This window comes from Lithobates pipiens, unplaced genomic scaffold (genome assembly GCF_037356315.1).
Source record: "Lithobates pipiens isolate NorthernLeopardFrog02 unplaced genomic scaffold, aLitPip1_a1.2 Scaffold_25, whole genome shotgun sequence".
Classification (NCBI taxonomy): domain Eukaryota; kingdom Metazoa; phylum Chordata; class Amphibia; order Anura; family Ranidae; genus Lithobates; species Lithobates pipiens.
The window spans coordinates 233,619,701-233,631,784 of NW_027507787.1; the positions used below are offsets into that span (position 1 = coordinate 233,619,701).

The 12,084-nt window shown below is 45.2% G+C and overlaps 1 protein-coding gene across 1 annotated transcript in view; it reads left to right on the forward strand.

Moving 5' to 3' along the window:
- The window catches only part of SLIT1 (slit guidance ligand 1), a 539,732-nt gene that overhangs the window by 335,356 nt on the left and 192,292 nt on the right, over nt 1-12,084 (forward strand). The window contains exon 8 of the mRNA XM_077455662.1: nt 8,908-9,071. Coding sequence (XP_077311788.1) covers nt 8,908-9,071 — 164 coding nt within the window. The remainder of the gene's footprint in view (nt 1-8,907; nt 9,072-12,084) is intronic.

The following is a 12,084-nucleotide window of genomic DNA, read 5'->3' on the forward strand; positions in this document are numbered from 1 at the left end:
AGAAGTTCGGTTGCTAGTTGCTCAATAAGGGCCGGTTCACACTGCGGGCGATGCGAGGCGACACGACTCGCCTCGCCTCGATCTGAAAAGTCGCCCCCGTTCTGTACAATGGAACCGTTCTGAGAGGAGCGACTCGAGTCGCTCCGACTCAGAAAAAAGGTTCCTGTACTACTTTCGGGCGACCTCGGGGCGACTTGCATTGACTTCTATACAGAAGTCATCTGCAAGTTGCCGCTGAGGTCGCGGCGAGGCAAGTCGGTGTGGCCTCGCATCGCCTGCAGTGTGAACCGGCCCTAAATGCAATACTTCTTTCACTGAAAGAATTTTAAAAACGGGAGAATTTTATAAACAAATGGGAGTCCAGTTTAAAGGCTGTGTCACGGTCACAGGTCAGGCTCGGAAACCAGTAACCAGGGCCGCTGATAGAAATCATGGGGCCCCGTACAGCCTACCTGACGGGGCCCCCTTCAGCTCCACCCTGGCCCCGGCCATTGCCCCTCCCCAGACCATACATAGTGAAATGTATGTTAGTTCAACATCTTTAGGAGAAGGATGTTGCTGAAGGAGGGTTCCCTAGTCCCTCCTCCAGCCCCACCCCTGGCCCCACCCATTGCCCCTCCCCAGACCATACATAGTGAAATGTAATGTTAGTTCAACATCTTTAGGCTGGGTTCACACTGCTGCGGCTACGAGAACCGGATGTGGTTCGCACCGCACTGCAGTGCAAATCACATGCGATCTCTGTGCGATGCGAGTTCAGCCATACAGATAGTATGGCTGAATTCGCATCGCACCCGGCCCAAACTCGCACAGGACCCTTTTTTTTGGTCCGCAGCAGAATCGGATCGCATGGGTGTTCACACCATGCGATCCGATTCCTGTCCGAGTTTGCAGATCGCAGCTGGGTTCACACTGCAGCGATGCGGGAACGCTGCAAATCCGCGGCAGGTTCCCGCATCGCATGCCTCCCGGCGGCAGTTCACACTGCCCTATGCGAACTGCTGGGAGTGTCAGTGAAATGTTAATGACACCCCCAGATCGGTTCGCATATCGCAGTGCGATCTGCAAACTCGGACAGGAATTGGATCGCATGGTGTGAACACCCATGCGATCCGATTCTGCTGCGGACCAAAAAAAGGGTCCTGTGCGAGTTTTGGGCCGGGTGCGATGCGAATTCAGCCATACTATCTGTATGGCTGAACTCGCATCGCACAGAGATCGGATGTGATTTGCACTGCAGTGAGGGGGTGGTGATGAGGTTGGATGTTATCTGCTGATAGCGTTATTTATGGCGATCACTGATCGGTGGAGGAGGTACTTTTTTTTTTATATATATATACATAGCATTTTTTGCAGTTCAGGTTTCCCGGGCCCCCCTGCTGGTCAGGCCCGGTACAGCAGGGCCAGATGTACTGGCCTATCAGCGGCCCTGCCAGTAACTATAGCAGTAGAGAGGCTCCCACCGACCAGCAGGATAAGTACAGAAGCAGGTCACCCTGGCAGATGACTCGGGCTTACCTGAGGTGCGGAGTCTAAGCACTAACCGGTATTCCCCGGAGCTCTTGATGGTGGATATAAGTTTTTCTGCATGTTAGTACCAGGTTGCAGTCCTCAGGATCGCCCCTCCTGGAGGTGAGCAAGCCAGGGTCCAGTAGAAGATATAGCAGGTAGGAAACAAGGAGAAGCGTAGTCAGTAAACAAGTCAAAGATCGGTAATAAGTGGATGCAGTTTGGGATCAAGCAGAAGCGTGGTCAATAACAAGCCACAGGTCAGTAACCAATGGTAGCAGATGGCAGCAGGAGCAACAAGAGCAAGATATTGGCTGGGGAGAGCACAATAATGTGGCATACAGGAAGTGCAAAGGTGTGGCTTAAATAGGAAGTTCATGGGTGGAGCAAAGGGTTCAAGGTTCAAGAGAAACAAAGCAAGGTTGTCTTAAAGTGGAGGTCCACCCTAAAGTGGAGCCTTCCGCTCATTGGAACCCTCCCCCCCTCCGGCGCCACAATTGGCACCTTTCAGGGGGGAGGGGGTGCAGGTACCTGTACAGTACAGGTATCTGCACCCACTTCTGGCGTAGATTCTGCAGAAGCTACGCCCCTTTCCGCAGAATCTACGCCCCTTTCTGAAGGTCCCCCGCTGCCTGCTGGGAAACACACGGATCCCAGAGACAGCGGGGACCATCCTTATTGCGCAGCGCGACTCGTGCATGCGCAGTAGGGAACCGGGAAATGAAGCCGCAAGGCTCCACTTCCTGATTCCCATACCCAAGATGGCGGCGGCAGCACCCGAGAGACGATCGAGAGATCGGCTTCGGGTGCCGACATCGCGGGCGCGCTGGGCGGGTAAGTGTCATTATTTTAAAAGTCAGCAGCTGCAGTATTTGTAGCTGCTGGCTTTTAAAAAAACAAAAACGGCGGAACTCCCGCTTTAAGCCCCAGACACACTATCAGATTTTCTGCTGATTTCTTTTTCCTTCAGATTTACCAAAACCATATAATATGAGGTCAAACCTTAGCAGTTTCAATTTGTATGCAATCAGGCAGGCCCTTGCGCTACATGGTTTTGGTAAATCTGAAGACACAAATCTGCAGAAAATCTGATAGTGTGTATGGGGCTTAAGGAATCAGGCAGGGAGCTGTCCAATATCTCAGGTGGCTCAGCAACCGGTTGTCACAAGAGCTCCTTATGGTGGAGATGGTTTGTGCTGTGTGTTAATGTCAGGTTGTGGTCCTCAGGAACGCCCCCATCAGGAGGTGAGCAGGCCGGGGTCCAGTAGCAGGTACAGCAGGTAGGAATCAAACAAAAAAGTGGTCAGTGAACAAGCACACAAATGCTTGCAAGTTGGGGTCAAGCAGAAGTGTAGTCGAGGAACAAGCCAAAGGTTCGACAAAGGCGAGACATTGGCTGGAGAGAGCACAATAACCTGGCAAACAGGAAGTGCAAAGGCATGGCTTAGATAGAAAGTTCATGGGAGGAGCAAAGAGTTCAAGGTTGAAGAGTAACAAGACACAAGGCAAGATTGTCTAAGGAATCAGGCAGGGAGCTGTCCAGGAGCTCAGGTGGCTCAGCAACCAGAGCTCCTGATGGTGGTGATGGGTTTTGCTGTATGTTAGTACTGGGTCGCAGTCCTCAGGATTGCCCCACCAGGAGGTGAGCAAGCCCAGGTCCAGTAGCAGATAGAGCAGGTTGGACTCTGCTGTGATCCATATAGACAGATTCTGGAGGTTGACCTCAGATGTGTGCCCCCCCCCCCCCCCCCATTGTTGCAAAGGGACAATTTTTCAACTCATAGGTTTCTAGGTATATTCTGATAGATCCAGCCATACCAGTGACAGCTTTCAGGCATATACCTAGCCAATCGGGTTGATCTTTGTATGTCCCTTGTGTTTGGGACACAGTGCTTTGATTCATGGTACCTCCTATTCTCTATGTGGACCTCCAGCATAATGTAGGATGTTTGTACTATATATGATCATAGATTCTTCTGATATACTATCAACTACCATACCCCTGAGGATGAATTAGTAAGTCGAAACGCGTCAAAGTTCTGGATGTATGCTTATCAGGACCATAATCATTTCTCGTTTGGCAACTCACTAACATCCACTATTATCTATTGCTTTATAATACAGTGCCTTGAAAAAGTATTCATACCCCTTTTCGTTTTCCACATTTTGTTACAACCAAAAACGTAAATGTATTTTATTGGGATTGTATGTGATAGACCAACACAAAGTTGCACATAATTGTGAAATCGAAAGAAAATGATCAATGGTTTTCAATATTTTTTTACAAATATGTGAAAAGTGTGGCTGTAGATTTGTATTTACTCTGATAACCCTAACTAAAATCTAGTGGAACCAATTCCCTTCAGAAGTCACCTAATTATTAAATAGAGTCCACCTGTGTGTCATTTAATCTCAGTATAAATACAGCTGTTCTGTGAAGCCCTCAGAGGTTTATTAGAGAACCTTAGTGAATAAACAACATCATGAAGGCCAAGGAACACACCAGACACCGGAGAAGTATAGAGCAGGGTCAGGTTATAAAAAATCTCCCAACCTTTGAACATCTCACGGAGCTCTGTTCAATCCATCATCCGAAAATAGAAAGAATATGGCACAACTGCAAACCTACCAAGACATGGCCGTCCACCTAAACTGACCGGCCGGGCAAGGAGAGCATTCATCAGAGAAGAGCCAAGAGGTCCATGGTAACTCTGGAGGAGCTGCAGAGATCCACAGCTCAGTGGGGAGAATCTGTCCACAGGACAACTATTAGTCGTCTCTCCACAAATCTGCCCTTTATGGAAGAGTGACAAGAAGAAAGACATTGGAGAAAGAAAGTCATAAGAAGTCCCATTTTCAGTTTGTGAGAAGCCATGTGGGGGACACAGCAAACATGTGGAAGAAGGTGATCTGGTCAGATGAAACCAAAATTAAACTTTTTGACCTAGAAACTAGAGCTATGTGTGGCGGAAAATTAACACTGCACATCACCCTGAACACACACCGTGAAACATGGTGGTGGCAGCATCATGTGGTGGGGATGCTTTTCTTCAGCAGGGACAGGGAAGCTGGTCAGAGTTGATCGAAAGATGGATGGAGACAAATGCAGGGCAATCTTATGCCGCATACACACGACCGGACTTTCCAGCAGAAAAGGTCCGACAGAATCATTTAATCGGATATTCCGATCGTGTGTGGGCTTCATCTGACTTTTTTTTTTTTTTTTTTTTTTAACTCTGACGGACCTAGAAATAGAACATGTTTTAAATCTTTCCGACGGAATCAATTCCTAACGGGAAAACCGCTCATCTGTGTGATATTCCGACAGACCAATATATACAAATGCTCCCCCCACTTTTCACATTATTATTTGTAAAATATGTTGGAAACCATTTATCATTTTCCTTCCACTTTACAATTATGTGCCACTTTGTGTTGGTCTATCACATAAAATCCCAATAAAATACATTTTACATTTTTTGGTTGTAACATGACAAAATGTGGAAAATGTCAAGGGGTATGAATACTTTTTCAAGGCAGGTATGTGATATTTTTAGGCTATTACGCTCTATGTTTCCAATTTCCTCCCATAATGTTTGTCTGGGAGTTATTTTAATCTTTATCTCAATAAATACTTGACCTTTTTTATTGGCGTTATTGTCTAATAGTTTTCTGGGGATCATAAAAGTGGCTCGCCCTCTTGTGGTATTCGCTTATATTAATTTGGGACCGATACCGAAGTCACTCCTTGCAGGCAGCTACTCTATTGATGGTTTATTATCATGTGACAAAATAAGGATTCCACAATCCCGAAAAATGTAATATTTTTTTTAACAAACGAAGGGAAAATAATCCATCCCAGTAAATGGAGCCTTCTATCCCCAGTATGGCCTTTACCAAACCAGGAAACATTTTTAATAGATTTTTTGCACACTCGTATGTAAAGAATAGAATGCATAGAATTTTGCGGTAATTATTAATTTCCTTCTAATGAATTGCTGGCTTGTAAGCAGTAATCAGAATGGAGGGACGCCGATGGTTAGAGCGACGTTTCCCTGCGTTCTGTATAATCTGGCTGGCGGTAAATGGAATGTCACGCATGACTAGGAAGAAGCAGTAAAAGCTTCATCCAATAATAAGTCTGATACTCATGCAATATGTAATATAACCTAATCCTATTTCAGCCGATTGCTCTATGCGCTGAGGTGGAATTATTAGCATGGGGGGGGGGGATAAATTAGTCCTTTTCGTATTTACATGACAATACCATATCTAGTGGGATAGGCTGTGATGAGATTGTAATGGGTCTGTAAAGAGAAATACATTATTTAAAAGACTTCAGTGAAATGAGGAGCATTCTAGTCAGAGCGTCATTTATTTTCAGCTTTAAGAGGAGCGTCGTTTATTTCCGGCTTTAATTTACATTTTGTTTATGAGTTTATTACCATGTGCCATTATCATTGGGGCTTTTCATGGAAAGTTGGCCTGTTATCAAAGCAAGGCCAATGATGTTATGAGCTCAACCAGCTTTTCTCAACCTTTTTTTTTTTTTACCCCAGAGTAATCCCTAAAAATTTTTTAGTTCTTGGGGAGAACTTCCAGAACCTACGGGAGGGGCAATGGCAAAAATGCTCCTAACTTTGCAGTGGTGCCAAATGGCACTGGGCAGGGATCATCAGATCTCAAATGGGAAAAATGCCCCTTCTGTTTTAAGGTCAGTGAAAAGAATGCCCTTTACATTGGTGATCAGTGAGAAGAATGTTCCTTACATTGGTGATCAGTGAGAAGAATGTTCCTTACATTGGTGATCAGTGAGAAGAATGTTCCTTACATTGGTGATCGGTGAGAAGAATGTTCCTTACATTGGTGATCAGTGAAAAGAATGTTCCTTACATTGGTGATCAGTGGAAAGAAGGTCCCTTACATTGGTGATCAGTGGGAAGAATGTTCCTTACATTGGTGATCAGTGAGAAGAATGTCCCTTACATTGGTGATCAGTGAGAAGAATGTTCCTTACATTGGTGATAAGTGAGAAGAATGTTCCTTACATTGGTGATCAGTGAGAAGAATGTTCCTTACATTGGTGATCAGTGGAAAGAAGGTCCCTTACATTGGTGATCAGTGGGAAGAATGTTCCTTACATTGGTGATCAGTGAGAAGAATGTCCCTTACATTGGTGATCAGTGAGAAGAATGTTCCTTACATTGGTGATAAGTGAGAAGAATGTTCCTTACATTGGTGATCAGTGGGAAGAATGTTCCTTACATTGGTGATCAGTGAGAAGAATGTCCCTTACATTGGTGATCAGTGAGAAGAATGTTCCTTACATTGGTGATCAGTGAGAAGAATGTTCCTTACATTGGTGATCGGTGAGAAGAATGTTCCTTACATTGGTGATCAGTGGGAAGAATGTTCCTTACATTGGTGATCAGTGAAAAGAATGTTCCTTACATTGGTGATCAGTGGAAAGAAGGTCCCTTACATTGGTGATCAGTGGGAAGAATGTTCCTTACATTGGTGATCAGTGAGAAGAATGTCCCTTACATTGGTGATCAGTGAGAAGAATGTTCCTTACATTGGTGATAAGTGAGAAGAATGTTCCTTACATTGGTGATCAGTGAGAAGAATGTTCCTTACATTGGTGATCAGTGGGAAGAATGTTCCTTACATTGGTGATCAGTGGGAAGAATGTTCCTTACATTGGTGATCAGTGAGAAGAATGTCCCTTACATTGGTGATCAGTGAGAAGAATGTTCCTTACATTGGTGATCAGTGGGAAGAATGTTCCTTACATTGGTGATCAGTGAGAAGAATGTCCCTTACATTGGTGATCAGTGAGAAGAATGTTCCTTACATTGGTGATCAGTGAGAAGAATGTCCCTTACATTGGTGATCAGTGAGAAGAATGTTCCTTACATTGGTGATCAGTGGGAAGAATGTTCCTTACATTGGTGATCAGTGGGAAGAATGTTCCTTACATTGGTGATCAGTGAGAAGAATGTTCCTTACATTGGTGATCAGTGGGAAGAATGTCCCTTACATTGGTGATCAGTGAGAAGAATGTTCCTTACATTGGTGATCAGTGAGAAGAATGTTCCTTACATTGGTGATCAGTGAGAAGAATGTTCCTTACATTGGTGATCAGTGAGAAGAATATTCCTTACATTGGTGATCAGTGAGAAGAATGTTCCTTACATTGGTGATCAGTGGGAAGAATGTTCCTTACATTGGTGATCAGTGAGAAGAATGTCCCTTACATTGGTGATCAGTGAGAAGAATGTTCCTTACATTGGTGGTCAGTGAGAAGAATGTTCCTTACATTGGTGATCAGTGAGAAGAATGTTCCTTACATTGGTGATCAGTGGGAAGAATGTTCCTTACATTGGTGATCGGTGAGAAGAATGTTCCTTACATTGGTGATCAGTGGGAAGAATGTTCCTTACATTGGTGATCAGTGGGAAGAATGTTCCTTACATTGGTGATCGGTGAGAAGAATGTTCCTTACATTGGTGATCAGTGGGAAGAATGTCCCTTACATTGGTGATCAGTGAGAAGAATGTTCCTTACATTGGTGATCAGTGAGAAGAATGTTCCTTACAATGGTGGTCGGTGGGAAGAATACCCGTTACATTGGTAGCCAGTGGGAAGAATGCCTCTTATACTGGTGGTCAGTGGGACAAAATGGCCCTTACATTAATGGTCAATGGGAACATTGCCTCTTACATTGGTGGTCAGTGGGCAAAATCCTCCTTACATTGGTTAGCCAGCAGGTAGACTGTCTCTTGCACTGGTGGCCAGTGGAATGAATGCCACCCTTAGAGACAGCTAAAAAAGATCATTGGTGTCAGGCTCTGCCAAGTGGATTTTGCCCTGGAAAAATGAAAGCATCATAAGATGAGAAGTCAATCAGCCACAGCTCAAGGAACCCCTAGACATCAATGCAGGAACCCTACATTCACACAAAACCCTAATTGGGAATGGCTGCGCTAAAGGGAGAATTTTGCCTCCAGTGATGCCTCCTATAAAACCATTTTGCAAACATCAAAGAGATGCAATACTTCCCACCTTTAGTACCTGTAGTAGACATATTTGACATTTGTAGGTCAAATGTGATGTCATCCTCATAATTCCTCCCTTGTCTAAAATGTTATTAGGATTCCCATGGGCCTTCAAGCTTACAAGAATTAAGCTTCCTTTCATAATTTAATCACGTGTGTTAATTTAGTTAAAGGGTTTAACCCCTCGCTCAACACTACTACCTCCGCCTTTATTTATTTACTTATTTTTTTAAATATGTTTTATTATTTAATTATTAATAATAATAATAATAATAATAATAATAACACATTTTCCTCTAGAATATCTAATTTTCCCCCTGTTTTTGTTTTTTTATTTCAGTCGCCTGCATTCCAACAACTTGTTTTGTGACTGTCACTTGGCCTGGTTATCTCAGTGGCTCCGCCAGCGGCCGACCATTGGATTATTCACGCAGTGTACCGGGCCTCTTCCCCTCCGAGGACTGAACGTGGCCGAGGTCCAGAAGCACGAGTTCGCCTGTTCAGGTCTGAATGCTTTGTCTTCTTCTCCTCACAGGGTTTTCGGTTATCCCAATCAGTACAATCTGAATATTTTTATGTCTGCAGCTTTCATTAAAATAATCCCAGGTGATCCTTCCAGGAAGGTCCTTGTTCAGGCACTGTTATTATAGGGTGATAGCCAGGGCAGGACTTACCATTGGGCTTGACTGGGCTCAAGCCCATGGGCCCCACTCAATAGGGGGCCCCGCCAAGATACATACTTGAGTGTACCCAGCTCGGCTCCGCTCAAAGTTATGCCCAGTCCTGCCCTATGATGGACATAACACAGGGACTGGGCATGACTGTGAGCCGAGCCGAGTACACTCGATTACAATCGGCTCCGCTCGGGACTGCGAGAGGGCCCAAGAGCCACCGAGATACACAGGACTCTGTATCTCAGCAGCGCCATTTTTAAACTGCAAGACTGCCATTACAAGCCTGCAAAGGACACTGGACAAGGCTGCAGATGGACACTGATAAGGCTGCATTGATGGGCATTTAAATGTAATTTTTTTCCTTAATCTTCCCTCCTAAAAGTTTTATCCTTAAAATTCCCTCCTAAACTTGGGGTGCGTGTTATATGCCAGCACGTGTTATACGCCGATAAATATGGTAATGTATAGAAGGTAGGGCCCGAAAGTGACTCAAGCCCAGGGGCCCCCACCACCCTAAGTCCTGCCCTGGTGATAGCGCTATATCTCGGTTGTGCTTCTGGGTCTTCAAGTTACAGTTTCAACACACATTATGCAGGAATGGGCCACTGTTGTCACCATCAGGAAGCCCGACATGCACTTTTCTTCCATGATGTTGGTGGGGGATTTTCATTTTCTGGAATCAGTGGTCTTGTTAAGATCTGGTTAGGTTGTAGCAGTCTCCTCGGCGTTCTAGAACCAGCCTACCACTCTGCGTTGGCTGCCATACGGAAGGTAGACATGGGGGTTTAGTGTTGGAGTGAATGAGTCACATCTGCTTCAGGGCAGCCACAGCTGAGACCTTCCATAAGGCTGAATGAAAGAGACTCTCAATATAATCAAATATTAATGTTGGCTTCAGCTTCCCGCCACACAGATGGGCAAAATGGAGACCTCTACTCAACCATGTTATTGACATTTGTTTATACCAGCATTAATGAGCATGGGAGACGGTCCTGCTGAGAGACCAGGCCATTCCTATGTGCCACCCACACATCCGTGTCTGTCTGTGAAATCATAGTTAATCCACTTTATCTGTAATTTTCTTTTTTTTTTCCATGGTTGTTTTGCGCTGACCAACCAGCCAGAAAAGGTTCAGGCAACCACTGATAGCTTACATAGAGAAAGGGCCTCTACGGCAGTCAATTTGTAAAAAAAAAAAAATAATTTAGATATGGCACTTTCTGTTCTAAAGGTTTATTGGTTTTAAAGTGGTTGTAAACCCTTACAAACCACTTTGACCTACGGGTAAGCCTAGATTAAGGCTTACCTGTAGGTCCAAGAAATATCTCTTAAACCTACACGGTTTAGGAGATATTTGCCAAAACACAGGCACCGCTGTCAACTGCGATATGCCGCGATATGCTCCCATGCGCATGCGCGGGAATGACGGCTTCGCCGAATGACAGCGGCGGAGCAACGAGACCCAACGAGAAGATGGATGCTCCGGACTACAAGGGACAGCGGTGACTTCGCTGGCTCCTGTGTCAGGTAAGTGACACATAATGGATTACTATGCGATGCATAGTAGTCCATTATGCTTTACCTTTGCAGGGAATCAAAGATGAAGTAAACCCATCAGGGTTTACTTCCTCTTTAAACACTTTATAAAATTTGGAAAGGTCATTTTGACCAACAAATTCCTGTTCCTCACTTCTCTTCTGGATATAAAAGAATGGAGTTTTTGAAACCCAGAAATGTGGGCACCACTTCAGGTCTAAACATATGTAGCACCTCTCTGACACCCCAAAGGCAGGATAGCACCTCCAGAGGCCAAAGGCGGGTCCATAGCTAAAATGGGGGGACCGAGAACTGATATTGGGGTCTGGTTATTTTTGTCTTTTTAAAGTTTTATTACAGCACAGTTAAGGAGGTGAGGGTTAGGGGTCCCAGATACCATAGCAGGTCACTTACAGAATCTCTGGATCCAGATGTCCATATTCACGGTGCCAGAGCCTTTAAGCTGACCCCGCAACACTGTAAGCACGTTCCCACCTTTCAGTGCATCCTCCAAGTGAGTCCCCAGGCCCTTCTGGGAGACCAGCCTTTTTCCTGGCTCTCTCCAGCAATGGATCTCCCCTGGGTCTTCCTCCTTGGCACAGCTTTCTCCAGACCAGGCAGGACAGCTTCAGGACCTCTTCAACTCACGTTAGACCTAAACCAGGCTATTGGGCCTAACAGCAGAACTCCAGCAACACCTCCCTAGGCCTCAGCCCAGAGTAAGGAAAAAACGCCTGTCCCAGGGGCGGACTGACCATTGGGCCACTCGGGCACTGCCCAAGGGCCCCGAGCCACTAGGGGGCCCCATCAGGGTTGCCAGCCTTAGTATAACCAGGGACAGTATGTTAAAATCTGTGTTTTTTTTACATCTGTCTCTGAAATGTCCCTCACCGACATCATTTTGGTCTACAAATCCGAAGATTATAGCTGCCCCACCTCTCCAGTACCTTCTCAGCCAATAGAAACATGTCTGTGTATACTGTGTGGCCCCATAATCTCGGATTGCTTGGGGGCCCCATAATCTCCTATTGCCCGGGGGCCCCATGAGTTGTCAGTCCACCCCTGGCCTGTCCCCGGTATTTATATTCTCCCCCAGCATGCACCAGTGGTTTAAACCTCCTACTGGATTGGCTGAAGGAAATATAAATATTAATAACTTAGTTTTGTTTGTGATTCTCATACTACGACCAGTGGACCAGTGGCATCTACTGGCAACATTGATAAATAACAAGCCAAATTAAAAATGGTGAAAAACGATACAATCAGTCTGAGCTAACTACAGCCTAGCCTAGCCAAAAACTACATTT